The sequence below is a fragment of the Lampetra planeri genome, chromosome 2 (assembly GCF_965212315.1).
Source record: "Lampetra planeri chromosome 2, kcLamPlan1.2.h2, whole genome shotgun sequence".
Taxonomy (NCBI): domain Eukaryota; kingdom Metazoa; phylum Chordata; class Hyperoartia; order Petromyzontiformes; family Petromyzontidae; genus Lampetra; species Lampetra planeri.
Genome location: NC_136108.1, coordinates 6,534,093 through 6,555,096, shown reverse-complemented (window position 1 = coordinate 6,555,096; position 21,004 = coordinate 6,534,093). Strand labels below are relative to the sequence as shown.

The 21,004-nt window shown below is 46.9% G+C and overlaps 1 protein-coding gene across 5 annotated transcripts in view; it reads right to left on the bottom strand.

Annotated features, from left to right (window-relative positions):
• LOC144725891 (integrin alpha-6-like) overlaps positions 1-17,767 on the bottom strand; it is a 41,919-nt gene extending 24,152 nt beyond the window's left edge. For 2 of the 5 annotated variants that reach the window (XM_078604676.1, XM_078604675.1), the window contains exons 1-2: positions 17,441-17,763; positions 4,870-4,997 (exon numbers count right to left, since the gene is read on the bottom strand). In XM_078604676.1, the coding sequence (XP_078460802.1) occupies positions 4,870-4,997; positions 17,441-17,610 (298 nt within the window). In that variant the 5' untranslated portion in view covers positions 17,611-17,763. Of the gene's footprint in view, positions 1-4,869; positions 4,998-17,440 lie in introns of all 5 variants that reach the window. The other 3 variants (XM_078604674.1, XM_078604677.1, XM_078604673.1) reach the window with 3 other exon arrangements.
• Positions 17,768-21,004: the final 3,237 nt, after the last annotated feature.

Below are 21,004 nucleotides of genomic sequence, written 5' to 3'. Positions count from 1 at the left end.
GTCGTCCAGGAGAGTCGGCAACACCTCCAAAGCCTCCGCATCGGTCCATCTTGCTGTGCGTACCGCCGCCAAGAAGCGGCAGGCGAACGCGCTCCAGTCCCCACCGACGGAAAATTCTTTAACCGTTGTAAGGTGGCGACTCCGACTCCTCTTCCCGCCGTCTTCCAATGGTGGTGGTTGTGATGGCAAATTCAAAATGGCGTCGGCCCGCGGCGTGGCCAAGATGGCGGTTTGGCGCCACGGAGCGCGCAAAATGGCGGCCTCTTGCCGCGTGGGCAATGGCGGCGGCAGGACAGGCAACGTGGCGGCCCGCGGAGCACCAATTGCATCATCCATCGTCCCTGGCGCGACGAGATGGCATAGATGCGCCAGGACGTCCTTAAGTGCCTCCAGTTGTACCGCCATCGCTTGCCATCGTTGATCCGCGTCTGATGATGTCGACGGACCCGCCACCGCGCCAACATCCTCCACTCCCGTTCCCGTGGTCGCCTCAGCCGGGCTCTCCTCCACCACCCCAACAGGATCCGAGGTTGGAGGGAGTTCGTCGTCGTCGGACAAAGAAGCCGATGCAGGCGCCGGATTAACTTTCTTCCTCACTTGTTTCGACATGCCGTTGCACTTCCGACACCAGTGTAATAAACGACTGGACCACGATGTCTGGCTCAGTGTCCTTTATTCGGTTCGTGCTGTACACCCACACGGCTGTCTTTACTCTGTAGCTTCTCCACGGTGCTGACTCCAATGTCGGCCCGATCCACAACAGCAGCCCCGCTGCTGTTTCTCTCACACAGCCCCCCTTGGCTGTATTCGCTGCAACTCCTTCCTGAACGCCGCCTCCTGGCAGCCTCGTGCTGTCTCTCTCTCTCTCCGCAGCTCCTCCTGGCAGCCACACCGCTGCCTCTAACCCGCAGCCCTTCTGGCTGTCTCCTCTGCAGCTGCACACCACTCCGCAGCTTCCTCTTGTCTTCGGGGTTGGCTCCCGATAGCCGTCGGTGCCCCCCCTCTTCTCACCCGCCCGCGTGGCCTCACTCTTTTCCGCTCACACCCCGACTGACTTCCCCTTCCGGTTTACCCGCTTAAGGACCCGAACCTTCCACCCACGTCACATGACTCCACCCCCCGTGACGTCACATCCGGAAGGTCGCTTACGCCCGCATTACACCACCCTCCCCCGTAGAAAAATCCCAGCCGACCTCGGCTGACCAATAGCAAATCGTAATGCGGCGAACCGAGCTTCCCCCCCTAAAGGACACTAAGCATACAATGTAACAGCAAGAACAACAACAACAACGCAATTAACATCAACGAACGTACAAAAAGCATGCAATAAATACAACTGTAAGAAAAAAATAACAAGACAGCAACAATCAACGAAACGTAAGCGATTTGGAACGTGTGCGGGTCGCCGGCCCGTCCCGGACGGTCGGCGGCCCACTCGCAGAACGGGAACGCGATGAAAGTCGAGGAATGACAGGGGGTAATCCCCCTGTCGCAGCTGGAAGTCCATCGCCGTCCCGTGTCCCTAAAGAGTTAGTCTTGGGCTTGTCCTGTGACCGTGCCCGCAGCTGGGTCGGAAGGGCCGCAGGGCTCGAAGGTCCCGCAGACCTGGCAGGCGTCCTCCGAGCAGGGCCCCTCGTCCCCCGCAATGTCACGGCCGGCCTGTTTCGGAGGATCTTTAGCCGACTTGACCGGTGCCGAGGCCTCCTGCTGCGGCGGAGCCGGGAAGCGGGCCCAGCAGTCTCTGGCGTAGTGGCCCCTACGCCCGCAGCGGAAACATTCGGCCTCGTTGCGCCGAAGCGCAGGCCTCGCCTCCTGACGGCCCCGTTCTGGTAGCGCCGCGCGCGGTCTCGGCCCGCCGCGTCCCGTCCATGGAGCGGAGGCGGCCGTCAGTTGTTGAGGGCCCCGGTCATCCGGAACATAGACAGCCTGCGCAGGGTTCCACCCCAGCGCATCCCCTTCTTTGACGGGCCCCCCCGTCCACGCCGTCACTTGTTTCCAGCGACGGAGGTTGAATTGCGCATCGAGACACTTAGCAGCCGTCCGGGAAGTTAGCTTCTCATGCCCACACACAGGCATGGGGATCCCTAGATCCCGAGACAGCTCCAACATTTTCCCTAATATGAGAGGCTCGAGCAGGTCCTGTGGCGTCTCAGGATAAGCTGCCATGGCCAGCTCCAGCACCGCACCCCTGAACGCCACGGGCGACTCCTCTGGTGCTCGTTGTCGTTGAGCGAATCGCCGATGCGCATCATCTGGTGGCTCATAAGCATCGGCCATTTCTTGAAAAACACCACATAAAGTTGCCTTCTTATCGGTCGTTATGGAACGGAAGAATCGGACAGATTCGTCGTCCAGGAGAGTCGGCAACACCTCCAAAGCCTCCGCATCGGTCCATCTTGCTGTGCGTACCGCCGCCAAGAAGCGGCAGGCGAACGCGCTCCAGTCCCCACCGACGGAAAATTCTTTAACCGTTGTAAGGTGGCGACTCCGACTCCTCTTCCCGCCGTCTTCCAATGGTGGTGGTTGTGATGGCAAATTCAAAATGGCGTCGGCCCGCGGCGTGGCCAAGATGGCGGTTTGGCGCCACGGAGCGCGCAAAATGGCGGCCTCTTGCCGCGTGGGCAATGGCGGCGGCAGGACAGGCAACGTGGCGGCCCGCGGAGCACCAATTGCATCATCCATCGTCCCTGGCGCGACGAGATGGCATAGATGCGCCAGGACGTCCTTAAGTGCCTCCAGTTGTACCGCCATCGCTTGCCATCGTTGATCCGCGTCTGATGATGTCGACGGACCCGCCACCGCGCCAACATCCTCCACTCCCGTTCCCGTGGTCGCCTCAGCCGGGCTCTCCTCCACCACCCCAACAGGATCCGAGGTTGGAGGGAGTTCGTCGTCGTCGGACAAAGAAGCCGATGCAGGCGCCGGATTAACTTTCTTCCTCACTTGTTTCGACATGCCGTTGCACTTCCGACACCAGTGTAATAAACGACTGGACCACGATGTCTGGCTCAGTGTCCTTTATTCGGTTCGTGCTGTACACCCACACGGCTGTCTTTACTCTGTAGCTTCTCCACGGTGCTGACTCCAATGTCGGCCCGATCCACAACAGCAGCCCCGCTGCTGTTTCTCTCACACAGCCCCCCTTGGCTGTATTCGCTGCAACTCCTTCCTGAACGCCGCCTCCTGGCAGCCTCGTGCTGTCTCTCTCTCTCTCCGCAGCTCCTCCTGGCAGCCACACCGCTGCCTCTAACCCGCAGCCCTTCTGGCTGTCTCCTCTGCAGCTGCACACCACTCCGCAGCTTCCTCTTGTCTTCGGGGTTGGCTCCCGATAGCCGTCGGTGCCCCCCCTCTTCTCACCCGCCCGCGTGGCCTCACTCTTTTCCGCTCACACCCCGACTGACTTCCCCTTCCGGTTTACCCGCTTAAGGACCCGAACCTTCCACCCACGTCACATGACTCCACCCCCCGTGACGTCACATCCGGAAGGTCGCTTACGCCCGCATTACACATACATTGGAATTTAAAAAATCACAAAGGCATGTTAACATGAACGTGAGATTGCTTTGCAGTCATCATCATCACTATAGTCAATCCATTACCGGATAAACTCTGCCCCACAGTGTCAGCATTCCACACAGTCCTGCAATGCCACCACAAACCCCACTCCCCCACACAAGCTGATCTGATCACAGTTGTCACCCTCTTGGGTGAGTCCTATCCATAGGCTGTCATTCCATTGCTAGCCTCATCCATCGGCTATAATTCCTTCTCGTAATGTGCTCTGCCCAAATTTTACAAACGTTCCTGAACAAGTGTCTCTCATTGTCAATTGTTCCCTGATGCATGAGCCCCTCCTTCTATACCTCAGTGTAGTTTGTAAGCATCAATCCACCGATTCAAACTTCTTCGTGCAACTTTAAGCCTTCGTTCCATTATGGGACTGGGATGAAAACGATGGAATAAAGGAAGGAGCGAGATCGGGTGGGAAAAAATTAACCCGTAAAAACAAAGTTTTTCACTATAAATCCTTTATATGCGTGGCATGGGTTTTATTTTATTATTCATTTCTGTTTTTCTTGAGTAAGAGTTTCATTTTTATCACATTGGTATTTTAAATTAAATATGAAAAAAAAATTCCTAAAAAGTGGAAAATTTTGGAAATATTTTTTTCAGGAAAATAAATTGTCACGCACAACGAGTCTGTGTGCAAAATGTCAGCTCGATTGGATCACGGGAAGTGGGTTAAAAAACGACCGAAAGATTTGCACGGTCGTAAGCGCGCAAGCAAGCAAGCAAGTGAACTTAATATAAAGGATTTTAAAATAGGCACACGTTTATTGTTGTTTGCTTTCGATTGGTTTACATTACATTCCATGACAGGAGGACCTTGCTGTGTTTTCAGTTTCTTACAAAGAGCAAAACAATAAATTACAGTACGTGTTCAATGGGCCACAACCCAGCCCACATTGGTCTTTGAAACGGGCGGCTAGAGTCCTCTCGTCCTCTGGCTTGAAATGACTGCTACCTATGGGTCAGATGATTGCCTGCCACCATTAAGCAATTGGTAATTAAATATAATAACAATTTTTTTCCTAAAATGTTGAAAATTTTGGAAAAAAATTTTCACGAAAATAAATTGTCACGCACAACGAGTCTGTGTGCAAAATGTCAGCTCGATTGGACCACGAGAAGTGGGTTAAAAAACGACCGAAAGATTTGCACGGTCGTAAGCGCGCAAGCAAGCAAGCAAGTGAACTTAATATAAAGGATTTAAAAAACTGAATCCGATGAACGAAAGTGGCACGCCGATCTGCCCCGTAGGAGGACGTTTTTCAACCGGGTGCGTAAAACGGGACGCCATTTCCCTACCGTCATTGTCGAAGATGATCCTCTGGCAGTCGTCGGTGTTGGTGGTGAAGGGACACTGGTAGACCCCGCCGGTACGGTTGGCGTGCTGATTGGGAAGGGCCTTTGCTCTCGGAGCTCCCACCAGTAACCTGTATACAAAAACAAAAAACAAAAACGGTTTCATAAGTGAGGAACAGGTAGGAATAATTTATATTAACGTAGTAGGTATGACAATCTGTAGCGATACGTTATAGCAAACGCGCTTTTGTGTGCCTTTAAATTAACTCCTTTCTATTGGAAGGCCACGATGTTGGTTACAGTATTTATTCATGTAAATTAAGGCATAAAGATCACCTCGTCATTTCAGAAATGCTTGTTGAAACAGTCTAGTATCTTAATCTTTGTCGCAGACGACTAGGGATGTTGATTAACAATCAGGTAATGTTAACGATGATGCAGGTATATTATTGCAGAAGCGATTCTGTATTTAATTTATTTCTCAGTAAATGATGACATCCACTCATGGTATGGGTACTTAATCATTTGAATGCCGTTTGCATTCAAGAAAGATTTGCTGGGTCACCAGTCACATCCCGGCTCGCTAACCATGCACAAGGTTCCATCAAAGCAACATTTCAATATTTTTAAGCTGCTACGAATTGTCATTTCCACATCATACCACAGTGTAATTAGAATCAATGAAACATTACTGGTCGCATTGTTTTGCCAATAAAACCTCCACCAAATGTATGTTCATTACATCCCTATCCTGTCATCGCTCAGTTAGAGGGATACATGTTCAATGGTAGGAGATACAAGAATAAAACAAATTCTGGCACACAAATATAAATGCATGAATTGGCGTTGACTAAACAAGCACAATTGCTCGTTTTACATCTTCCAATACAGTACCCACATGCAAGCATCAGTACACCCACAGATCAGCCACGCAATTACATTTACAAGGCGAGCATGTAGTCAGTATTGAGCAACACTGTACTGTATTGACAAGGACATTTATTTATTGAGGTAGCAGTGAATCAAATTACCCCAGAGTGCTGGACCAGGTCTGTGAGGATCAGACATCAACAAAGGTGAATCGTTCTCTTGTCCAGTGCGATTTCTGGCATGCTGAAAACACTGCTAATTGTAACACTGATTGATCGATAGTTAAGTTTGTCAATGTTAATATTACTGTTATGCTTAACGCATACTGCTGGTACAGTACTTTGCTGTAGAGGTAGCATAATCATTTTCCCAGGTACCGTTGTTCCATTCTATCAAATAATAATAATAATGCTGCAGTCATTGGAGAATCACACTCTAAATTAAAACTTTTGGTTCATGCTGGAAATACTCTGCGATGCATTGACATGTATTTTACTGGACAGTGGCTTACAGTGTAAGCCAGACAGCCATGATTAAACTGAAACGCAATGTTTCAATGTTGCAAAATATGGCCGTCATTGATATTTCGATGCTTTTTCATAAGGGTAATTTCCACAATGTTTCTATTCAAGCAATTTTTTTTTTAAATATAGAACGTTGCAATTTTTGAGTCAAAACTCGTTTCTAGAACAAACGGACTTTAGTCGGTGAGCAACAGTGAAAGGGCAAAACAAAAACGTTTCAGGAATATAAAAAAAAATAGTTTTAACGTACATCTGAAAACATCGCTATGAAAAGGTCAATATCCCAGTGCAGCAAAGGGCACGTGCAGCACAAAGGGCCGGCCCGTGCTGTGGCTGCATAAAGTGAGTGAGAGTACTCAGCCTTTTTGAGGCAGTCCGTAACTTTGAATGCAGCATTGGTCGTCTGCCACCGTCCGTCTTGTGAAGCCCGCACGCCTCACGGGACATATGGTGCTCTACAATCCACTTCTGTTGGCTTCCTTTGTATATAGTGGTATCATTGACCACTACATATTCTGCAGCTACGGTTATATTAATAGCCATGGCTCTGTATGACACTTTACGTTATTGTTTCGGTCATATATATGGAGAGAGAGAATGAAAACCATTTTTGTATTGCAAATTCAAAACTTTTTGCATGCTTTTAAATAGTCATTTTAAACTATCTTGCTTCTTTCTGCAATTATCTTTGTCATATCTTTGGCTATGTTGAACTGCAACATACATCGCACCAGCCTATGATCAATTCCTGTGCAGAATTTGCTGAGGACAAAGACGTCTTTGACAATATGAAATGTGTCTGTTCTAATTAAGTTAATTTCATTTCTCAATTCTCAATGTCAGCTCGTCAATGTCCAATGTCATGAATAAAACAAGTTTGAATAAAGCAAGCAAGAGCAATCCTTTTGTATTATTGATCTTAATAATGGTGAGAAGTAATGTAACCAATACAAAAGAACGTTTTCAATGAGTGGCATGCGAATCAGAATAGAAAATCGAACAAAAGCTGAAATGTGTGCAGAGCGCTCCATGCTTGGAATTATATTGAGATGCAGAGAGATCACATGTGGATCAGTGAAAAACATTTTACTGATACCAAAGAAGAACAAAATGGAACAAAATAAAAATAAAATAAAAAAAAGTATGAAGAGGTTACCACTTGGAATTACACTGAGAAACAGCAATCAGAACACATCGATCAAAAGCACAAACGCAAACTACAGACATCGTTGACGTGAAGTAGATGGGCTTCAGCAGGCCACATTGTGAGAAGGGGTGATGGGCAGTGGTCGAAACCAACGATGCAGTAGCAGCCAAAGTAGAGAACACATCTGAGGGGATGATCACTGAAGAGATGAAGTGATGAGATCAGCTCATGTCCAGTAGTTAGATGGCGTGTTGCATTGCCCGACTCTTTAAATTTGATGAAAAGTTGAAGAGGCCTTCATCCAGCAGTCGGTAGATCGTGGATGATGATCGATGTTAAAATTACAATGAAACTAAATCCTGCTTGTGTGAATATTCGACATGGCGAGTGTTAAGTTGTTGAATTACATCTTCGATTGAAAACCCTCCTCAAGACGGGATCACATTGTTTTAATGAGAAAGCCTACACTATAAAGCACCATAAATCTTCGGAAACACAAGAGCATAGTGATTTCAAGGCTGGACCATTAACAGGCCGGTCTAGCAGTTAGAGACCATTGGTATAGACAAAGATTCTCAGTTTAGTGGCTGACGATGTGAAAGGACTGCATTCATCCTCCTCAGTATATTTATAGCTTCAACAAAGCATTCCCCTTTAAAATATTCCAAACAACACTCCTCGTGTATAGCAAGCTCAGCATCAATATCCATTTATTTAAAACCCACTACTTGTTACTTAAAAAAAAAATAAGTTTGAAGCGTTTTATGAGTAAATATGGTCGTGTGTTCATTTCTGCCTGGCTACGATGCAGCGTTTCTCATGAAGATTATGCAAATGAAACTAATCAGGTATAATGCATGCATTGTATGTTTGAGGGACAATACCTGTACATTCCTTGGTCGTCCATCATGTGGCCAATGCATTTTGATAATTATCATACAGCACTAATGCAACACACATCTGTTCGAGTGATGCCATTCTCCCCATTATATTTACAGGGCTATAGTATGCCATGCGTCTAAAAATGTTACATTTATTTTAATCACATTGCAACATACACACTGAGCTGTGTTTACATTTAACATGAGCAGAAGAAAAACATTGTCAAGAGACTGCAAGCTTAACAAAATTCACTCAGAAACTTAATTTTCGGGCAGGAATAACGTCTTTAGATCACCAAGTGCGTCCGATCTGCCACGTGACCCAGCCCACATTAGCTGCGACGTCAGGACGCGACCGTGGGGTCAGCAAAAAGGTCATCTCGCTGGAAACGGCCTTTCATGCTCCTGTGTTAGTGGGCTTTTGTAACGATTTCGCACGCCCACATTGCTCAAAACTTCACTGGAAACATAGCTACCCCCCCCCCCCCCAGCGGAAACATATTGAGTTCTCTAGGAGGGAAAGTATGATTACTTCATTGACCCTTTTAGTCTTTTGATTATTTTCTGACTTTCACAGGCAAAATGTTGTTTGATGGTTAAATCAATCCAGGTAAAAACATAGTTAATTAGTCATCTTTTCAGCGTTGTTAACGCTGCCTAGATGATATTGTGATATTGGCTGCCATCAGCCATGAGTTCATGGCTTCACTGAATTTCGTAGAAAATACAGATTTCTAAATGTTCTTGTCTTTTAAGGCTATATAGTATGAAGTTAACTCGAACCCAAATGCCAGCCACATGCTAGCACTGATGATGTATGCCAAAGATAGGAATTCATTACGTTTATACAGTCAGTAACCATAACTGATACCAAATATTAACTCCTAGCTATGGGGGAAGTGGAAGGCTGGTGGTCATGTTAGTGCCAATAAGTATTTAATTAGTAACGATAATGTGCGGAATAAAACACAATAAAATTATATAAAAACTGAATGCACACACACACATATATATAAAAATACATTTGGCAAGAATTTTCCCTCTGTGGATTCTTCAGATATGTGTACCTCACCTTTAGTAAAATGTTGAAACGATTGGACTGACATGTAAAAGAGCGCGCACGGAATTCCTCAGTTCTGTGCTACTTCAAACAATGAACAACACGCGCCCTGTGTGCAACATCCTTCCATGAGCTCCCACTCTCGTCTTCAAAGTGTTATGCAATTTTTACAACCGTTTCGAGCATTCCATTTCGTAAAATGCAGCAGTCTGGCTCAAAACAACACGGTAAATAAGAACAATCGTAGGTGCTATATAAATAATGAACAAAACTGTATTCAAACAAACGGACACCGATCGAGGATTAACAAAAAAAATCTCAAGCGTGGACTGAATTTCATTGGAAGGTCGTCACGCCTGCGGTTATTAATCAAAACAAAGGTGTTGCTCTACACATCACAATTATTTGTCTTGTTTCGCATTGTGATAGCCCCAATCTCAAAAAGCTTCATTACAAGTTCACACCAAATGCATTTAACCTTCTCAAGAAAGTACAGTTAATTATTGGCAGTGCTCTGTGTGGTTTTAATATGCAAAGAAAACATTGCAATTACTGGAAGTGGTAAATGCCTCTGAAGTGTGTATTTATTAACATGATAGTACATTATTATATTATTTGGGTATTTCGGTACACTCACGGAGATAGGTTCAAAGAAAATAACAAAAAATATCTACGTGACTTTAGCGAAAGATCCAAAGAATATGAATTCCTGCAGTCACGAAAGCTTAAAGTCAAGTACATGATTACTTATTATATAGGAAAAAATTCGGAAAATTATTGATTAACTTTGTCCCCTCACGAAATCATATTTACTGATAACTACCAACCGCGGTGCAGGTAATTCGAGTTTTACTTGAGATACACGTGCTGCATATCACGATAGAAAATGGTATTCGTGTTTAAATCGCATGAAACTAACAGTTGTATGCGCAGGACCGACCCTGGGAGACCTCCTGTTCACAGGGCGTGCTGCCCTGCTCCTATATTTACCTAACCTTACAGGCTGGCAAGTCCTTACCACAAGTGCCTGTGAATATGATATGACCCTGATACTCATGTGCGATATGTTTTTCTCACAAATTTAGTCACTTCATCAAATATACCAGTGCCCTTACACAGCTGCATATAAGAAATACAGGGACTCCTCTACTTACGAGCATTCGACTTACAAACTTTCAGAGATACGATCAAACCTGTCCGTATGTCCAGTCGCCTGTTCGGAAGTTCAACCGCCGCGCAATAGATGGCGGTGGTGGAATCTACATCTGCAGAACATGAATAATCAGTAGCATCTACATCTACAGGTGATTATACAACTTTTAAAGCCATTCCCCGTGTTTAGTGTACATGCAGTACAACATGTTTATAATCGACAGGAGTAAAGTTGGACTTACGAACAAATCGACTTCCGAACAGACCTCTGGAACCTAACTCGTTCGTAAGTAGAGAATTCCCTGTACAGTGAAATAATAATTACTATTATTTGTTCCCTGAGGGTTTAAAGGCAATTGACATGTATTGAAGAGTGTTGTTGGAATATGGAGATAGTTGTTCAAATTGTCGCAAGATTTACAAAAAGATGGAATGGTTGCATTGATAGAAAAATGCATATTCTTCACATATGCATCTGGTCAATCAGGTACAGCAAATGTGAATGCTGTTTGCTTTATGATCGTCCAATAACATTTTGGCATACAACTCGGCACACACTTATTTGGTAATTCCACTGTTTCGTTGATGACTGACTAAACTGTTTCCACACTTATCACAAAGACCGCTGATATGTAATGGATTCCTACCTGTGGTCGAAAATCGACCTATCGATGTGATCATTTTTGGCAAGAGGTGAAGCATCAACTGATTACCATTTACGGCGTCATCACCACAGATGGTCACATTCTAATTGCAGCCATTCCATACATTTGCAATATTGCCACAGTTCATAGCCATGACCATATTTCATCTCGATACACTTCACTTGTCTCTACATCCTAAAAGGAAAAAACATAACAACAGCTCGCAGCTCTTTCAATGTGCAGTTGTGCCACCATCTTTGATCACATGAGTCGTCTAACAGCAAAATTGGTATAACTTATATGCCATTTATAACATATTTCTTACCAAAATCGTACTGACCTAGGTTAGAGGATTATTAAAAGTCTCTTTATAAATTCAAACCCCCTTGACATTTACATATTCCTTTTTGAAAGAGACGATGACATTTATGTAAAATGTTCAAATATATATATAATGTAACAGTCACCGCACACAACCTTTAAAAAGAAGTAAAGTCAACAGTCAAACTTTGCACACCAAACCCACAACCCACCTGGCCCTAAGAGCCTGGACTGCTTATATATGCACAATGGGGAGAATGAGTGCAAATTGTAAAAAGCCCACCAATGAGTTCGGGATTAAAAGCATAAGAATTGCCTGTAAGCATACATGGCACAGAAAACATTTCTATGGGACTCAAGCCACAGCCAATGTAAAGTTACTTGGTATATGCAGCCCCATTGGCGGGATGAATGTGTTACGCTTGCTTTCCTCTTTCCAAATAAGAAGCTATTCTCAGTGTGTTGGAATACCACTGCACTGTCCAAATATAGCACTCCTTCACTAAATTAGAGCATATGCATAACTCTTGCATAGCATCGCATGCACATTACTAGCCAGCAGTGCCTAAACCTTTTGGTGGTATTCCATATTGGTGGTTTATTCCATTTCGAGATGAGGGCCTTGCATTGCCTTGTGGGTCCCGGAAGTTATTTGACTATGTTTCACGACGATGCTGGTCAGTGCAGGGTTGGTGAAAGCATAGAAGTTCAGTGCAATGGATTTTGCTGCCACTGCCCTTTTCTGCCCAAAGCATGACCCCGCAGCCCATAACACTGGCTATGGATGGGGGTCACCATTCCAAGCAGTGCCCAGGCTCAGCCCTGCTTACATTCCAATATCTCATGGGCATATTTCAGGTGATTTCGTCATAGACGATTACTCATACAACGTGCATTAAAAAAAAATTCACTTAAACATAAATGACACCACATCAGAGTGAATGTGTTGCACTACATAATTTAACTACCGTAAATAAATTGATGCAATCAAACACATTAAGCTACAAATAAGACATTAAATATTTACATGACATATTCCGATACAGTATTCGTTATTATTTACCACACGTACAAAATGGTAGCTTATAAGGAAAATTAAATATTCCACCCTCGCTGCCAGAGTACTGTTTAATTAATGTTGGTACACATCCCAAACCTGTGAACTGTAAGTCTTTAACCAAATAAGTAATTTCTTGCTCAAATGAAACATGCGTTTCGAACATTTGCCTACTGTAAATGTCCACACTATAAGCCACTTCCTTGAGCTATTCTTTGTGGCCAGTTCGCTTCTGAAAAAAGAGCTAAAACATGCATCAGTGGGCCTTTCCTGATAAATAAAAAAAATAGTTTCTACTTTAGTTTATCTAGGCAGTGCTCGCCTCCTGTTTACATCCCTGAACCAGTGATGGAAATATCCACATTCCTATAGTAGAGGCAAGTGATTCCATAGGGCGACCACTGTTGACTTTCCATTAAGGGGTACTTATTGTATTGACCCCAAGAGAATGATGGACTGAGTCAACACCCAACCGGGATTTGAACTCGCATCCTTCCGATTGCAAGCTGCTCACTCTACTGCTGAGCCATCTGCTCAGATCTTTAAGAAAGTCTTTAACCATGATCAGACGAACACTATTGTTAAGATGTGGAATTGGTATAGCACCTTATGTTTCATAAAAAAAACATGTATCTCTATCAATGGAACTAGCATAAATAAAATGTCAATCTCTGTTGTGCCCAATATCTAACAAAAAAACTTCCACATATACTTTCAATTGTAAAAAAAAGTCAGTGGCTGTTAAGGATATCAACGTACAAAAAGAATAAGCAAAACATGCAATCGTGACACTTTTATCCTGCAACAGCATTTCCCAGCAAAGTGTCTTTTTTCTGACAGCTCACTCTTAAAAGACAGATGTGCACTGCCGTCTGCTCTATTCGATCACACTGCTGATGAGTTTTCTTTTCGGCCTTGTGCAGAAAATGATTGAGTCATTTCATTTACGGCTAAGTGGATCTGTCAATACCAGTCAAGACTTCAACGAGCCCAATCCACAATCTGGACAAGTGAAGCGTCGCAAATGCTTGAAACGTCTACGTAGTTTTTCGAGTGAATTTTTATGAGCCTGTATTTATAAACTTGTTTTCACAGCTATATTTTGCAAATGCACTCAGCCAACGGTTGTCTCTACCTTTTACGAAGGAATAGCCATAACAGGCAACACAACTGACCCGACAGCTGGTTAAACTTAAGCACTTTCACCTGCTCTTGTCTGTCAGGATTCTCAGATAAATGTGAAAAATGACGATACTTCAATTCAGTTTTCCTCTACCCCCAAAACTGTATGCCATTTCACTTGGTCACGAACTACAATGGAAGCACAGTTCATATATGTGAAGAGGTGAGGGGCTTTTTTTTTGTCTGAGCCAAGATTACTGGCACTGTACACAGCACACGGAAACTTGTAAAGCTTTCCAGTAGTGACTTCGCTCCCTGCGCGCCACTCCCAGTCAGGTGCCGCCCGGCAACAGATACTGCCCAGGACACAGAATAGATTTTCGTTGCCATTTCATTGCCATTACAGAAAGGAAAAGGAAACCAAACCGGCACTGCGGATCCCACTTCCATCTGAGACCACGTGCCGCCAATGCCCAAAGATCTGCGGATCCAAAATTGGACTGCCTCAGTCACTTCAATAGCCACCCCTCAACCTGACGGACGTCATCCCCGAACCCCGAGGGATTACCGACGACGACAACTGGAAACCTCTTCTTGGTTCTTTGGGTAAAGTCACGTAGAAGGGAAATAATAAAATAATAAAAATAAAACATAATAAAATAATATAATAAAATAACTGGAAGCCACAACATATATACTTATGACGGTCATTGCAGGGGGGCCCTAAGGAAAGGAAAAAAAATATATATACATATACTGTATATATTAAATAAAGTGATGGCCAAGAGCAGGTATGAGGAGTGCCTTTGAAGAATGTGATTTTATGGTGATAAATAGCATTCCAATGTGCTTCAAGAAGAACGTTTTTAATCTGTGTGTATCACCAACTGTGGCATGTGGATTTGAACCATCGACCCCCCAAAAAAAACCGATGAAACAATAATTGAGAAGTATTCGAAAGAGGCATCTGAATGCATGCATGCATGATTTGAATTAGGCCTGAGAGACAGACATCGGAACACATAGATCATGAAACAATTCCAAACTGGAGACAACATATGCTTGGTTCTTTCGGTAAAGTCACGTAGAAGGGAAACAATAAAATAATAAAAATATAAAACAATAAAATTATCACGACGTTTCGACTGCAACACAAGCAATCGTCATCAGGTGTGAAAAACACAGCAAGAAAATATTGTTTCATTGTTTGTTTGGGGGGGGAGGTCGATGGTTCAAATCCACATGCCACAGTTGGTAATACACACAGATTAAAAATGTTTTTCTTGAAGAAAATGTTCTTGCTGTCACGAAAGCTTTAAAACAAACTGGACACATTGCGAGAAGGAATGGATGGCCCACGGATGAGAGTGGTGACGGAATGGTAGCTGAAGTACGTAACAAGGTCAAGAGGATGTCTGCCGCGGAGATGGAGTGACGAGATGCATTGTGGTGTGGCGTCGTGGGAACACGGGATGGCAACATGGGGTGGCCTTCACTCAGCAGTGGATAGAACATGGCTCGTGATCACGATCTCATGGAACGCAGCAGCGTACCGATGCGCGACAGCATGCATGTGCAGTTTATTGGGCATTAGTCAGTAAAGTTACATAAACACTTCTGAGCAGGCAGTATACACTGACACGTGCTTTAAACCACTGTGTACACTGTGCAATGCTGCTGCACTTGTTCGCGATGAACAGGTCCGCTAAATGTGAACAGTCCAGAAGTGAGTCAGTGATGAATGATCGTTGGCCAATGCAAGACGCTTCCATTCCATTTCAAAGTCTGAAGCTTGTGAGAAGACAGAATTGCTGTCAGTGTTTCGAATGCAAACAGTGAACGTCTCAAGTCTGGACAGCAGACGCAAACTTTCAGCGGAGGAATGTGGATGAAAGCAGGAACTGTTTGGAGTTTGATTGAGGATGCAGATTACTGAGCGACACTTTACCTGGAATCGTGAATGGATAGGAACAAACAGGGGGGGGCAGGGGATGGATTGTGAGGATGAAGGCATCCAGAACGGAGAATTGGCTACGTACGGCGCGAAAGAAGTTCAACTTGCATACATGCAACAGAACAGTGGAAGACTGAACTGGGATGAAGAAAACAAAACTAGCGTGACAAGAGGGGTGAGGATTACGGACGGGGTCCTTTGCGGAGCTGCTCAACATAGCGCTGGAGAGTGAAACGTGAGTCACGCTGCAGCCCCCGACACTCTGCCAAAGACACCCCCCCAGACAATCACCCCCACAGCACGCCCCGAGACGCACATTTTTCCATAAGAGCGCACCGTGCCGAACTGGACACACCCATGCCCCCAACATCAGAGTAAGGCATGCGCGCGGTGTAGCCTGTAGCAACACACGGCTGTGTAAGCCTATGTTTGATTAAATGCTAACACACGGTGATACTACGATGGAATTATTTGGCCACACACACGCGCTCGCTCGCTCGCACGCATTCAGCTATAGCCTAGACTCCCAAGAACGCAGGTGAAATGCCACGTCAATCAATAGCATGCTGGCAACGCTGTTATGCTGAGAACAAATATCGCACACTGTCAGTCTATAGCAGGCGAAGTGCTGCGACAGTCCATAGCACACAGATACGTGGGTGCTATGTCAGCATGCTTTTCACGGGAATTCTGACAGTGGTTGCAAGCGGACACACAGAAAGGTGTAAAAAGCGCTCAGCCTTTGTACATTATGCACACACCATCAACATTTATTTCAGAAGTGCACTGCGGTGCAAGAGACAGAGCAAACGTGGACCGGGGTGTAGTTTTAGTCACCAATGCCCACTGCTGCAAAGTGTGCCTCTGAAACTATATATGCGGAACATATTTGAATGGTCGGTCTAAAGAAGGCATCTGCAGAGTCAGGCTATGATTCCACGCAGGGGAAATGCCATATAAGTACATAACCCACACAAGCGTTAGCAGTCTACAATCTTATATCTTGCAGGTGTGCGTCTGTGTCTGTCTGTTATCTCATCCTCATCATCATCAGCCACGATAAATCCACTGCTGGATAAAGGAACTCCCAAAGCCACCGCTATTTGTCCCACGGGCATGCGATGTTATCTCCTCGATGTGTGTCGATATCTCCCATTTGTGTCTGTACAACAGTCTAGATCTCAGGTGTACCACTGCATCTTCCAGGTTTGTCTATCTCAGGTGTCCCACTGCATCTTCCAGGTGTGTTTCCATCTGAGGTGTACCACTGCATCTCCCAGGTGTGTCTCTATCTCAGGTGCACCACTGCATCTCCCAGGTATGTCTCGATCTCAGGTGTCCCACTGCATCTCCCAGGTATGTCTATCTCAGGTGCACCACTGCATCTCCCAGGTGTCTCTATCTCAGGTGTCCAACTGCATCTCCCAGGTGTCTCGATCTCAGGCGTCCCACTGCATCTCCCAGCTGTGTCTCTATCTCAGGTGTACCACTGCATCTCCCAGGTGTGTCTTTATCTCAGGTGTCCCACTGCATCTCCCAGGTGTGTCTCCATCTGAGGTGTACCACTGCATCTCCCAGGTGTGTCTCTATCCCCCGAGTGCGTCTCTATCTCTGTCGCTATCTGCTCCACTCAGTGTCTGCACTCAGTGCAGGCATGTGGCTGCTGCCCCGTGCGTGTGCGTGCGCTACACTGCGTGTGTCCCGTGCTCTGTGTGTGGATGCTTGCAGGTGTGTGTGTGTCTGCTGCCCTGTGTGTGCCTGCTGCACCTGTGTGTGTGTGTGTGTCTGTGTACGTGCTACCCGGTGCAGGTGTGCGGCGTGCAGTGCGCGCCCGCCACTCACACGCTCCGATCGATGGGATTCAGTTGCCGGTGCAGCGCCACGGAGAAACCGAAGAGGCTGCCCGAGTCGCCCTCCTTCACCACGGCAAGGCGCGTGTCCACGTTGAACGTGGCGGCCAGCGGCAGCAGCAGCAGCAGTAGCAGCGCGGACAGCGACGGGAGGGCGGCCATGGAGCAGACACCAGGAGGACGAAGATGATGATGAGGAGGGAGGAGGAGGAGGATGACGAAGAGAGAGGCTAGTGAGCCGGGAGCAGCTGTCCCGCGGGCTGTCCGGCCGTGTGTCTCCGCCCGTGGCGCTGTGACCGGGCTCGGGGGGAGGCTGTTCTCGCCCCGCCTCCACCGAGGCTCCCGTTCACGGCGTCACCACCGCAACCACCACACAACCACCCTCATTCACTCCTCCCCGGTGTCGCCATGGATGCGTCGTATCTTCCCCCCCCCACCACCACCACCATCACCACCCATCACCACCTACCCATCCACCGCCCCCGCATAAACATCAACCACCCGTCGTCATCTGTCGCACTCACTCACTGCCCCTCGCAGTGTCTGCTTGCCCGTGCCCAGCTGCTTGCTCTCACGTCGTAGCGCGATGGTGCTGAGCTCCCCCCGAGGGCATGAGTCCACTGCAGACTCAGAGTTGGACGGTGAAGAAGGGAAGGAAGTGGTGGGGGGGGAGGTCGACGGGTTGTCTAAGGGATTAGCGCCCTGATCCAGCACCGCATCGGTTCACCCGAGTTCGAATCCGGGCTGCGACAGCTTCCCCGTGTGATGGAACTGGGATCTCGAGTGGAACTCGGTGATTGATGGTCGGGAGGTCGCGACCGACTCCGTCCGCGAGCCCTTCTCGAACGCGGGGTGATGTCCTCGCTCTCTGCGAGAGATCGGAACGGACCCCTTCGTGGCACGATTGCCCATTGGCATCATGAGTTGGAGAGGGATGGAGAAGAAAGTCAACGATTCGCTAGAGGGGTGAGGGTTAAAAGATACCGTAGCGTATTGAGTTTTTTGTTGTGTGCATCGTATTGAACGTCCGTGCACCCACGTGCGAACACACACTGCCATGGCGAATGTAACCACGCACATTTTAGTAATGGTCAGATGGCCGGGCTCGGAGGGAAAGCGTGAAGGGCAGTGGCTGTCCACGTGGAGGCGAGGACATGGGGATGAGGATGCTGAGCGCATGGGTGGCTCTCTGCGAGCGCATATACATTCCTTGTGTGGGGGGTTTATTTATCCATACTTCACCACTGCGGGCGAGTGCGGGTTGAAGGGCGGACAGCTGCTGCACAACCCTCTGCTGTCCGCAACGAAGCACCGTAGCAACCTATAACAGCTGTTACGAATATGGCTCTAGTGGTATTAACAGCTGAAGAAGAGCAAGGCTGTCTGTTTGAATGAAGATCGGTGCATCAGAGTTAATATTGGGAATTCCAGGACCACATTAGCTGGATGCAGTTCCATTCCAAATCAGGCATGTACGTCAGTGGTAGGTTGAATCAAGTGCAACTTAAGTCTAGATTTGAAGCTTTCGTGACTGCAAGGATTCATACTCTTAAGTTTTTTCGGTAAAGTCACGTAGGTAAAAAATAATACAATAATAATAAATGATTAATTTATTTGCATTTATTATTATTTTATTATTTTTTACCTACGTGACTTTACCGAAAAAACCCAAGAGTATGCAACTTAAGTATCTATTAGTTATATCGGTCTACATCAGTGCAAATTAAGTGTAGTTGAGGTGCATTATGCCATAGGCCAAACGGAATTGCGCAGTCATTAGAGATGCGGGGAAGCGGTGGCTCAGTGGTGCCAGAAAGATGTGCATTACTTGATCATATTGGCACAAGGCAGAAGTGGAAACAAATGACGAACTCTGCTTTGGACACCGACGGTGCTACCTTGCCCGTGGATCACGACGATGATGCAGTCGAATGCGATTTTATTTAGCGAATGCTTTTACACAGAGCACAAGTTACACAAAACAAGTAATACTGGTAGGAGCCTCCTGGTTAAACCAGCCCACACGGGATTATTGTGTCCGTCCGTCCGTCGTGCATCAAAAAATGGGAGGGGTGGGACTTGGTGGAGAGGGGAGGGTGGGGAAGGTCTGGGTGGGGAGGGTGGGGGGGGTGGGGAGGGGAGGGTGGGGAGGGGCTGGGTGGGGAGGGTGGGGGGTGGGAGGGGTGGGGCTGGGTGGGGAGATGCTGGTCATCCCGTGGTGCCCTTATAAAACTCAACGTTTAACCTACTCACGCCGGCTTGTGCCCGCCCTCACAGTTGGGCATATTTGCGGAATACACCACGCCGCCGTTGACCCTGGCCATTGACCGAACAAGCCAACGTTCCTACCAGCTCCCTCCGCAGGAATGTGTTTAAATGCACACAAATGTATGTCAACGTTATGCGTGCGCGGGCGTCACCCCACGTAGCCCACAAGAAACGTTGGGTCCACGTGTGACAGCAGCATCCTCCAGCACGAGCGAAACAACAAAACTGCGCCCCGCCCTGACGCGAACTTCACAGCCGTGCAGGGTGACGGTGCGACGCTGTCTCCTTGCTCCCCTCATTCACACAGCCTGGGGCAGGGGGCAGGGGGGTGGATGGGGCTTGTCGCCGCCGTAGTACGCCTCGACCATCGACGTTTGGCAAGCGGCCACCCACAACGTGCAACAAACCACGCGGTTCAATCTTGATTTGAAGCTTTCGTGGCTGCAGGAATCCATACTCTTTCTAGATGTGAAGCACTTGATGCAGCAAATCTGGCTGTGACGGTCCCACCTGATGACGGAGACTTGTGTTGCCTCCGAAACGTCGTGAGATTATTATTTGTATTAATTTAATTTCATTTTTTTACCTACGTGACTTTACCGAAAGAACTAAGAGTATGAATCCTTACTCTTTGGTTCTTTCGGTAAAGTCACGTTGGTAGAAAAACTTCAGCAGATTCTTTACTTGCTGTGGTTGTCCTACCTGATGACGATTGCTTGTGTTGCGATCGAAACGTCGTGATCTATTATTTTTCTAATTACGTGACTTTAGGGGCCGTCCATAAATGACGTCACGCACCTGGGGTGGGGGGGGGGGTCAGACATTTGTGACGATGTGTGACGAGGGGGGGGGGGGGTGAGAAATGTGACGTCACATCAAAATGCGCAACTTTAAATTAATATAGACAACACGTTCTACCTAATTAAATAGACTTTCTAATAAATGTGTTCTCCTACAACATCAGAGTGCAGCGCCACATTAAATACGCACTACAATGACAATAGTTTGAAGCTTTGTGACGTCATATTTGAGGGGGGGTCTGACTTTTGTGACGCCGTGTGACGATGGGGGGGGGTAAAAAATCCTCCAAAATCGCGTGACGTCATTTATGGACGGCCCCAAAGAACCAAAGAGTATAAACCACGTGGTGGTTGGTTGCACGTGGAGTCGAGGACAGGTGGCGCCCACGTGACCCCCCCAAACACCCCCCCCCCCAAACTCTCACGCGCCAGGTGTCACGTGACGGCCGTCTGAGGGAAAAAGGGGGTGGGGGACTATTGCCCCCACT